The sequence below is a fragment of the Rissa tridactyla genome, chromosome 19 (assembly GCF_028500815.1).
Source record: "Rissa tridactyla isolate bRisTri1 chromosome 19, bRisTri1.patW.cur.20221130, whole genome shotgun sequence".
Lineage (NCBI taxonomy): Eukaryota > Metazoa > Chordata > Aves > Charadriiformes > Laridae > Rissa > Rissa tridactyla.
Window position 1 is genome coordinate 238,469 of NC_071484.1, and position 11,615 is coordinate 250,083.

The 11,615-nt window shown below is 40.5% G+C and overlaps 2 protein-coding genes across 2 annotated transcripts; one reads left to right on the plus strand and one right to left on the minus strand.

Moving 5' to 3' along the window:
- Positions 1-845: 845 nt before the first annotated feature.
- Positions 846-2,841, minus strand: LOC128919432 (olfactory receptor 10A7-like). Its single transcript, XM_054224760.1, is given in 3 exon segments — positions 846-1,792; positions 2,002-2,130; positions 2,721-2,841. Coding segments are annotated over 3 exon segments (1,197 nt in total).
- Positions 2,842-9,277: 6,436 nt separating this feature from the next.
- LOC128919433 (olfactory receptor 6B1-like) lies at positions 9,278-10,213 on the plus strand. Its single transcript, XM_054224761.1, has one exon. The coding sequence runs from the start codon at positions 9,278-9,280 to the stop codon at positions 10,211-10,213; it is 936 nt and encodes a 311-aa protein (XP_054080736.1).
- The last annotated feature ends 1,402 nt before the right edge of the window (positions 10,214-11,615 follow it).

Here is an 11,615-nt window from a genome sequence, read left to right on the forward strand (position 1 = left end):
GCTTTCTCTCACCAACTTGATAGCTTTTCTCAGAAGCTTATATGAAGAAGGCTTGAACATTACTTCCAGAACAGAGAAATCATAGTAGAGAAAACAAAGACAATAAAACTGGACCAAGAAAAGGAATTAATGCGTTTTCTTCAGTTTTCAGTGGTTTTATTTTCTTACTTTTCTCTTTGGTATAACAACTGAAAATTTATAATTTAAAAAACCCTAAAAATATTTACTTTTTTCTCTTGGAAAAAGAAATAAAAATATTGGAAAAATGGTAGAAAGGATATCACTAATAAATGATTACGAAAATACAAATAGGATATGGAAGTTTATTTAGTTTTTACTTCAACTGACAGATCTACACTAATTTCTTACATCTCAGTTTAGGTTTTATATTTGGATTGATATCTATCTTGTCATATGATTTATTCTAAAGATATCATTTATAATTATTCAAATCACTTTCTGTATTCCAGAGTGAGGACTGTATTATTTTTTCTATATACTTGATTATCTCTTGATTTACTATAATTAGAGCTAAGACAGCTACCTCACATGTAGACATTTACTTTTAGATGTCTTTCTCTGGAGCTGAATGACAAAGTAGTACAGTTAGGTAGGATAAATATTCTTCTAGACTCTTTTATACTAAATGGTGTTAAGTAGAATCTTTTAGGCTGTGATTTTATCACCCTAAGAAACAGGTCATGTGATATTTTCCTTGCAACTTCTGTTTTTTTTCTTTGCTGAATAGAATGGATACAAAGACGTCACAGAAACATTGCGTTTGTCTTCCTTTGATATCTGAATTTATCCCATGAATCTCACTCTCTGTGTTTTCAGTAAGAAATTTACCTTTTCTTCACCTTTCTCATCATTGTTCTTAAAATCCTTTTCACATCCTTATTTCTCGAGCTGTAAATAATGGGATTTAACATGGGAGTTATGGTTGTGTACATTAAAGCCAGAACTTTTTCAGCATCTTGTGGATAGCTGAACTTGTGTCTTAGGTAAATAAGTCTCCCGGTCCCATAGTACAGCACCACCATGAGGAGATGGGAAGAACAGGTGCAGAAGGTCTTGTATCTTCCCTTTGCAGAGGGCATGGTTAAAATCCTGGAGATGACGAAGATATAGGACAGAAGGATGAGAGAAAATGGGGTGAAAAAGACCAATAGTGTAGTCATCGTGTCCTGAATTTCACACAGAGGTGTTTCAGTGCACAAAAGTATAATAAGTGATACCACAGAAGAAATGGTTAATCTTTTAGGCTCACAAAATGGCAATATGTACACCCAAGCAGTTTGCACTACCGACACAACATTACCAGTGAGGAAAGACAGCGGGACTAGGAGAAAACAATCCCTTCTGTTCATCATAATTTTGTATCTCAGGGTGCTGTGAATGGTCATGTTATGGTCATAGGCCATGGCAACAAGAAGATAGCACTCAGCAACTTCCTGCTAGAAAAATCAGGAAGCAGCACAGCCTACGTAGGAAATGCTCTTGTCCTGAGACAGATAATTCACTAACATCTTGGGTACAATGGATGAAGTAGTACAGATGTCCATAAAGGAGAGGACCCTGAGAAAAAAGTACGTGGGTGTATAAAAGGTTGGGTGAAGTGTGACAACGACGATAAGGCTGTTGCCAATGATAGTAATAGTGTAACTCAGGAGAAACATGAAGAAAAACAAGATCTGCATCTCAGTATGCCTGAAGAGGCCCAGGAGAAGGAACACAGTCACTGTGGTGCAGTTGCTTCTACCAACTTTTCTGTATGGTTCATCCAGATAGACTTCAAAAGGACAGAAGGTAGGAACGCAATTGTGATCACTCCAAGAAACAAAGTCATAAACTTTATACAGTTTTTTACATCGTCTAATCAGTACTATACCTAGTACTAAGCTCCATAAAGTACAACAATTTCAGAAGGCCAAACTCAGATGAATTCTGCCTCTGATGTAGAGTTTATGGACAGATGAAAATAAAACTACCTAATATTACCTGTGCAGTGAAAGTCTGAGTTCAGTGCATCTAAGTTTAGATGCTTAACTCCTGAGAGATCCGAGAAATTTAAACAGTGGTAGTAGAAGTCTTCATACTTATATAAATATGAATTCCCGATATGTTTCACTGAAATCAACAGATGAAGAAAAACATTACCTCAGATTAATTCCATAAGTAAATCTCAAATTTTGTAACCATGCTCCAAATTGCAAGAAAAGAAAACATGAAATGAATAACTTTCCAGATAAAAAGAATTATTAGGAATTAGGAAAAAAAATAGGAGTTCTCATTTGACAGTTGTCGTGGTTTGAGTGACACAGGACTAATTTCTTTCAGTAATTTTATTTTTCAGTAAAGTCTCTTCTAATGCTTGAGAAAAATGCACTTTTAGAAGACTCCAGAGTCTGAATTTAGATATTGATAATCACTGATGAGATCCCCTCCCAGGCTTTTCCAGGCTAAACAGACCCAGGTCTCTCAGCCTTTCCTCATCAGAGAGATGCTCCATTCCCTTGGTCATCTTCGTAGCCCTCCACTGGACTCTCTCCAGTAGTTCCTTGTCTTTCTTGAACTGGGGGGCCCAGAGCTGGACACAGTACTGCAGATGTGGCCTCACCAGGGCAGAGTAGAGGGAGAGGATAACTTCCCTCCCTCAACCTACTACTGGCCGCGCTCTTTTTAATGCACCCCAGGAGACCATCGGCCTTTTTGGTCACAAGGGCACATTGCTGCCTCAGGGTCAACTGGCATGTCCACCAGTACTCCTAGGTCCCTCTCTGCAGAGCTGCTTTCCAGCAGGTCAGCTCCTAACTTGCACTGGTGCATGGGGTTATTCATCCCTAGGTGCAGGACCCTACATTTGCCCTTGGTGAACTTCATTAGCTTCCTCTCCACTCAACTCTCTAGCCTGTCCAGGTCTCACTGGATGGCGACACAGCCTTCTGGTGCGTCAGCCACTCCTCACAGTTCTGTGTCACCAGCAAGCTGGCTGAGGGTACAGTCTGTCCCCTCACCCAGGTCGTTGGTGAAGATGTTGAACAAGACTGGTCCCAGTACTGACCCCTGGGGAACACCGCTAGTTACAGCTTCCAACTAGACTCTGCACTGCTGACCACAACCCCCTGAGCTCTGTCATTCAGCCAGTTCCCAATCCACCTCACTGTCCACTCACCTAACCCACACTTCCTCAGCTTACCTATGAGGATGTTATGGGAGACAGTGTCAATAGCCTTGATGAAGTCCAGGTAGACAACGTCCACTGCTCTCCCCTCATCCACCCAGCCAGTCGTGCCATCATAGAAGGTTATCAGATTGGTCAAGCATGACTTCCCCTTGCTGAATCCATGTTGACCACTCCCGATAACCCTCTTTTCCTCTGCATGCTTAGAGATGACGTCCAGAATGAGCTCTTCCGTCACCTTTCCAGGGGCCAAGATGAGGCTGACTGGCCTGGAGTTTCACGGGTCCTCCTTCTTGCACTTTTTGAAGACTGGCGTGAAGATTGGCTTTCTTCCAGTCCTCAGGCACCTCTCCTGTTCTCCATGACCTTTCAAACATAACGGAGAATGGCTTCACAATAACATCTGCCAGCTCCCTCAGCACTAGTGGGTGCACCCCATTAGGGCCCATGGATTTGTGAATATCCAGTTTCCCTAAATGATCTCTAACCCGATTGTCCTCGCACAAGGGAGAGTCATCCTTTCTCCAGACTCTCTCTCTTACCTCCAGGGTAAGAGACTCCTGAAGGCCAGCCTTAGGAGTAAAGACTGAAGAAAAGGCAGCATCCAGGGCACCACCCTCATTCAGCAGTGGGCCCACATTTTCCCTAGTCTTCCTTTTGCTCCTGATGTACTTGAAGAAGCCCTTCTTATTGTCCTTGACATCCGTTGCCAGATTGAATTCCAAGTGTGCCTTTGCCTTCCTCGCTGCATCCCTGCATACTTTGATGACATTCCTATACTCCTCCCAAGTGGCTAGTCCCTTTTTCTACATTCTGTAAACTTCCTTTTTCCATGTGAGTTTTTCCAGAAGCTCCTTGCTCATCCATGCAGGTTTCCTGCCTCCTTTTCTTGATTTCTTACTCATAGGGATGCACTTGATCCCCTCATGCGATGATCTTGAGCTTGGAGGAAGTGGTGCTAGAATGTTAACCAGCTCCCTTGCACCCCCCTTCCTTCTAGAGCCTTAGCCCATGGGATTCCTCCAAGTAGGTCTTTGAAAAGGCCAAAGTCAGCTCTCCTGGAGTCCAGGGTTTTAAGTCTATTTTTTGCCCTGCTTCTTCTACACAGGATCCTGAACTCTGCCATCTCATGGTCACTGCAGCCAAGGCTACTCCCAGCATTCACATCCCCAAGTAGTCCCTTTTTTTGTGTGTCAGCACAAAGTCCAGCAGTGCATTTCTCCTCATGGGTTGCTCCACCACCAAATAGTTATGATCAATGCTCTGCAAAAACCTCCTGAACTATGCGTGCCTGGCTGTGTTGCCTTTCCAGAAAGTATCAGGGTGATTGAAGTCCCCCATGAGAACAAGGGCCTATGATCATGAGTTTTACTGGTGCTTTCTGGTATACTGTCACCATTATTGGCTTTCACAATCTTTGTCCCAGGTACTTCCAAAGAGCTTTGCATTCCTTTGTGATTATTATCTTGTTTCAATAGTTAGGGCCTGTATTTGCTTAAGCCCATTAAGCTATTTTACCATTTGGGAGAGGTGGATAATTGTATTTTGTCTAATTCTATTAAGGCAAAATTCAGTTATACTTCACATACTAATGCTGTCAGTTATACTAACTAGACCTAACTCATTCTAATAGTTAAACTTTTGTAAAAAGATTGCTTTACTTCACTTTCATTGAACGTGGTTGCAAATAGCTTCATTTAATTAACTCTGCTCTCTTTGAAAGCTCATGGAATGAGGGGAAGTCTGCAAAGCCTTCAAAATGCAATTATTGCATCCATCCTCAAAATGGGCAAGAAGGACAATCTTGGGAACTTTAAATTTTGTTTGAATCCCTGGAATTTTTTAATGGAAAAAAACATTTACAAGAGAGAAAAAATTACAGTCCAGTAAAAATCTTTGATAGACAGAATTCACAAACAATGCCACCCCAGTTTTTCTTTGATAGAATAACACTTTGTATTAAAAAAAAAATCAGTTGGGGAATAATTGCAATTGATCATTTACTTATTAATCATACTCAAAGCTTTGCAATAGAGATTGTTTCAAATGAAAAGTAAGTGTTTGCTATTACCTTTCCATCTCTCACTGTTTTTTCATATAGGCAGAGTAATTGGTCCAGCAAAGAACGTTTTGTTTTGGTTTGTGTTGTTTAGTTTTTCTAAATGAAATTTTCTGTTGCCAGGTGCTTTGACTAGCTGTGCTGTACCTTGGGATTATTTAGGAGAGTACCATCTAAGATGTAACAACCTCTCTAGAAGGAAGAATAAACATGACCAGAAAAGAAAGGAAATTGAGTGGTGTCAGTTTTTGTAGTGACACATCCAGTACATCCGATGACATCTTAGTTGTGAGTCGTCTTCTGTCTGTAATGTATTCCATACTCCTGGTTCTTCAGTTGTTTACAATGGGAACTGTATTAGAATACAAGGATATTTCTCTGTATATTTTCCTGGTTTTTTCTTTCAAAGGAAGCTGTGCTGTACCTGACATTAGTATACATACTCACATGTGATAGTATATATACTTTATATATACACTCTCTATATATGTATACTATATATACTGTAATATGTCATCATCTCTGGAGGCAGTTTTGTCATTAGATAGATACAATGACATTTAAGATGACATTGAGTGCCTGCCTAGAAAATAAAATCTGCATTCCAAATACTTACGGTAGACACATTTACATAGATGTCTATATTTAGATTTCTTAAACATGAACCAATCCCTGCATTTTAATGTTTAGATGTGTAAACTGAAGGAGACTTTTTTTAAAAAAGAATTATATATATATAATTCTCAAAATGTCTATTTTCATTCAAAATAAAACTGCAGAATTCAAAAAAATTCAGCAAATGTAATTCCTATCTAGTCTTGTCTTTCTAATACATTTTAGAGAAAAGACACTTGTTATTCTGTACAAAGCATGACAGGTATAGTTTCCGTTATGGTCTTTATTCCCTTGATGTCATTTCAGTCTCTGTTTCTACTACATAGAATTATACATATAAATTGTCATCTGGAGATAATTATTGGAGATAATTAGAGATAATAAGCTTCCTCTCCCCTTTCGTTTCTTTAATTGGCAGAGGACTTTATTAGCTCAGGCTTTTTTGTACAAGAGAAGCTTTCCCAGAAGAAGACACTGAGTCCTTTAAAGAACAACCTTTCAGGCAGGTTAGAAAAAATAGATCTGCTCCACTGCTCATTACAAGAGTTTAAAGGCCACATGCATACCTGGAAATCCTGAATTGGTAAGTAAGTTTTAATGTTGTCTTGCAGTAACAGATAAATAAACCAGGAAATCACATATCCATTACAATGTAAATTACTGGGTTGAATGCCTAAAGAATCAGTTCTTCTTGATTATCCCATACCATACACTTTAATCATGTAAACTGACAGATGTATAATGAGGGAATATACCTGCAAGTTAAAAATAATAGCAAAATGCATCAAGTCTTTCGATTAAAATTTCCATATTAAAACAAAGGCAAGTTTTTTCCTGGCTTGCCATTCTTTACCTTGATTTTTATATTCTTTTGGTGTGCCTTGTAAATACAAAAATACTCAGTGTGTTTTATAAATACAAAAATATCGACTGATGTGTATCACGTCAGTGTCTATTCTTTTTTATTAATGACTTTTCTAATTGGAGATGTACAGGTCTTTTTTTAAGTTCATTAGGAAGGCATGAATAGTAAAGACAGGATAGAAGGAACACTGTAGAGGCTGAATGTGAGGGTAGATGTTTGGTGATCTCTTGTTCCATTTTTACTCTTCACTGAGCTTTAGACAGTCACTGCTGTTCTCTATGGGGAATATTTATTTGCTTAGAATCTCCTCTGCATCATGGATCTTGACCAGGACTTGTTCTGTGGAAAAGGATTTTTTTTCCTTTTGGATGGACAAAAGGTATCAAAAAAGTATCCTGCTTGCCAGGACTGCTCAGTGGATAAGGAACTGGCTGGATGTTCGCATCCAGAGGGTAGTGCTCAATGGCTCGATGTCCAGATGGAGAGGGGTGACAAGTGGTGTCCCTCAGGGATCCATACTGGGACCAGTGCTGTTCAATATGTTCATCAATGACAGGCAGAGGGAGCAGGTGCACCCTCAGCAAGTCTGCAGATGACACCAGGCTGAGTGGTACAGTCAACAGGCCAGAGGGACTGGATGCCACCCAGAGGGACCTGGATGAGCTGGAGACGTGGGCCCGAGCAAACCTTATGAAGTTCAACAAGGCCAAGTGCAAGGTCTTGCACTTGGGTAGGGACAATCCTCGTTATCAATGCAGGCCGGGGGATGACGTGATAGAGAGCAGCCCTGTGGAAAAGGACTTGGGGGTACTGGTGGATGAAAAGCTGGACATGAGCCAACAATGTGTGCTTGCAGCCCAGAAGGCCAATCGCATCCTGGGCTTCATCAAAAGAAGCATGGCCAGCAGATCCAGAGAGGTGATTCTCCCCCTCTACTCTGCTCTGGTGAGACCCCACCTGGAGTACTGTGTCCAGCTCTGGCGTCCTCAGCACAAGAAGGACATGGACCTGTTGGAGCAGGTCCAGAGGAGGGCCATGAAGATGTTCAAGCTGGAGCACCTCTCCTGTGAGGACAGGCTGAGAGAGCTGGGGTTGTTCAGCCTGGAGAAGAGAAGGCTGCAGGGACACCTTGTAGTGGCCTTCCAGTACCTGAAGGGGGCCTACAGGAAAGCTGAGGAGGGGCTGTTTGCGAGGGCATGTAGCGATAGGACAAGGGGCAATGGCTTTAAACTAGAGCAGGGTGGGTTTAGATTAGACGTTAGGAAGAAGTTCTTTACACTGAGGGTGGTGAGACACTGGCCCAGGTTGCCCAGAGTGGTGGTGGAGGCCCCATCCCTGGGGACATTCAAGGCCAGGCTTGATGAGGCTCTGAGCAACCTGATCTAGTTGAAGATGTCCCTGCTTAGTGCAGGGGGGTTGGACTAGATGGCCTTTAGAGGTCCCTTCCAACCCAACAGATTCTACAATTCTATGATTTCCTGAAAGTATTCTGTTTTCATATTTGGAGAAAGAAGCTGCCAAAGCTTTGTTCCTTGTCTTCAGTCAAATTTGTCATCCCTTAATTAGTCAAAGGACCATACATGTTCAGGTAGGTGATGAAAGAGAATAGCTAAAGAGTATGTTACAGTTCTGAATAGACTAACACATCTTTCGTACAGACGTATTTTTATCTCATGCATACGCAAACATGCATATATTAATGAGCTATAAAATCTAAGAGTAAGTAGATTGGAATGAGGTATGTTTATATGTTCATCATTTGCTCTCATTTCCCTTAAAAGTAGTAAGAATAAACCTCACCTCCTCCATCTTAAATAATTTACGGTACAGACAACTACTTCAGGGTCAGTCAAGGATCACTAAAATGTCCATGAGGAGAAATAGGCATTTCTAGAGCGTAAACATGTGCTGTGTTTTGGAAGGACATATATCTAAAGACAGTATTATACTCTAGGCTCAATTAATTAAGAAGATATTGATTGATTATAAAAGGAATCTAGAACAAAACAGTCAATAGAAACATGCAATCTCTTCTGATAAACCTCACCACTGTCACTGAAAAATACAGAGATGGATAATTTCCTAATCAGAAATGAAGAAAGTCCAACATTATCAAAACTATATGTTCATTTATTATTACATCTATGTTTTTAGCCTTTTTTGTCTGTACACTACCAGAACTTCTGTGGTACTGTTTTCAGCAATGGGAATGTCATCAGCCAGAGTCTCTGTGTTCTTCCACACTCCATCCTACAGGAAAATAGTATGCATTACAGAGGTGTTCTGGAGCTTTTTTTTTTGCCAAGTTTCCATTTGTTTTTCCAGTGTTGCTACTGAAAGCAAACTACCAAGTCATTGGAAACAAAAACATGTGTCTCTCTCTTCCTTCCTTTCTTGTAAGAAATGTTGGTTCTACTTTGTAAAAAGATTCCACAGGAAACAGTTTACTAAGTGCCCTTAATTCTTCACACAAACTTGCTTTTGAGGAACTCTAACATTTGATTTTTCTTCTGCTTTGAAACCTGCAGGGATAGCTGTGGACACCCAATATGGAATGAAGAACCAAACTGCTATCAATGAGTTCATTCTTCTGGGATTTTCCTATGGGCTTCAGGTCCAAACCTTACTTTACCTGGTCTTTCTGGTAACCTACATGGTAACAATCACTGAGAATGCAATCATCATCTTTGTGGTGAAAAGGAATCGTCACCTCCAAAAGCCCATGTATTATTTCCTGGGGAACTTGTCCTTCCTAGAGGTTTGGTACATCTCAGTTACATTGCCTAGGCTTTTGTTTGGGTTCTGGTCACAGAGCATGACCATCTCCTTCTCCGGTTGCATGACTCAGTTATACTTCTTTATCTCCCTTATGTGCACTGAATGTGTCCTCTTGGCTGTAATGGCCTATGACCGCTACTTGGCTGTCTGCCATCCCCTGCACTATCCAACCATCATGACCCACAAGTTGTGCTTTCAGCTGTCGATTCTGTCATGGGCAGGAGGCTTTTCCATTTCCTTGGTCAAGGTGTCTTTTATTTCACGCCTCACATTTTGTGGTCCACAAATCATAAACCACTTCTTTTGTGACATCTCTCCAGTCCTGAACCTTTCTTGCACTGACATGTCCCTTGCAGAAACAGTGGACTTTGTATTAGCCTTGGTGATCCTGCTCATACCTCTCTTAATCATTGTTTTCTCTTACTGCTGTATCTTGTCAACTATCTTGTGTATGCCTTCATCCCAGGGAAGGAGAAAAGCCTTTTCCACTTGTACATCCCATTTCACTGTAGTCATTATCTTTTTCTCAGCCACTCTCTTCATGTATGCCAGGCCCAGGAGGATCCATCCATTCAACCTCAACAAAATAGTGTCTATCTTTTATGCTGTATTCACTCCAGCACTGAACCCTCTAATCTATTGTCTGAGGAACAAGGAGGTGAAAGAGATTCTGAGAAAGACCATAGGCACAAGCTGCTCTGCACACCAGTAAGCTCCTAGGCTAAGGATACAGCGACCAAGGACAGCAGTGAAAAGTTTCCTTCTTGAAATGTAGAACAGCTTGTTCATTGCTGACTCGGTCATCGCTGTCTTGCTACACTGAAGTCTGGCAAGGAAGAAATCGTATCATTTTTCTATGTGGGAATGCCTCCTTCCCGTTCATGAGGATGCTTTGATGACTGAACTACACCTGGCTGTAAATTATTCTGCTACAATAGCAATATAATAAGTCATACAAGAATCATGGCTGATGGATAATTTCCTTTTGAAAATCCTAAAACCTAGATTTATAATTTTCAAAACCATGTAGGAACGTTGGATATCATTGAAAATCAGTTGGCCAAATCCCTAAAGACACAGTTAGAGAGAGCTAAAACACCTTTCAAAAAATAGGCTGACTTCCTTATTGTATCAAAATCTTAGTATATACAGAAAATGTTACTCTTGTTCTATTTATACTACTTGCATAAATAGTATCTTCACACTACCTCGTCTTTGGCACATAGTAGTGTGTAGTAAACTTGAGTTGAAGACCATCATACACTGAGGAATTAGTGATCCACCTAACATTTTACCAGAATAGGCCCAGGCATATGCTTTGCTGCTTGTATAACTGGGTCTTCAGACCTTTGTTATGCTGTGCATATCGATTGGCTGCAGGATAAACTTTGCCAGTTGAATTTAACAGTACAGCCTGCAATCAGCTCCCACTTGGTACCTGTGATTATTCCACTTGTGTGTCTTTTCCTTTACCTAAATGTGCAGAAAGAACTTCTTATGTTAACATCCTTTCTGTTTGACAGTAGGAATGATGGATAGAATTGTTCCCTTTTAAGGAAACAATTGTTCCCTATAATAGCTCAAATGACCAAAAGTGGGTAACATTTCCACAGACATATCTGCACAGCATACTGTTCCCTGATCAGAGGTCTGCTTGATGCTGTACAACTCAGGGTTCACAGCATCTGGAAGGACGTAGGATTTTCTGTACCATCTTGTTTTTCATTACAGTGTTAGCTCCAATAAGTGGCATTTCAAGTGATACTTTACAGAGTGTGAGTGCCTTTCTTACTGGTATTGTAATGAACCAGCACCATAGGTAGCAGAAGTATGATAAACAGGAATTGGCACTCTAGAAATTTAAGTTAATAAAATTTTTGATAGGAACTTAGTATTCTGGATTAAATAATTTTCTGGTTATGTTTACCTCTCCCTGTTACACTGTAGTTCACAACACTGAATGACAGGAAAATCCACTGTGGTCAAACTGACCCATAACTGATCAAAGATGCAGTCCCTGAAAGCATATCCATACATACCTGATTGCACATTAGGGAAAACGGGACACAGGATGCTGTGTATTGCAATGTGAAAGGGAACAGGTGCCATTTGAG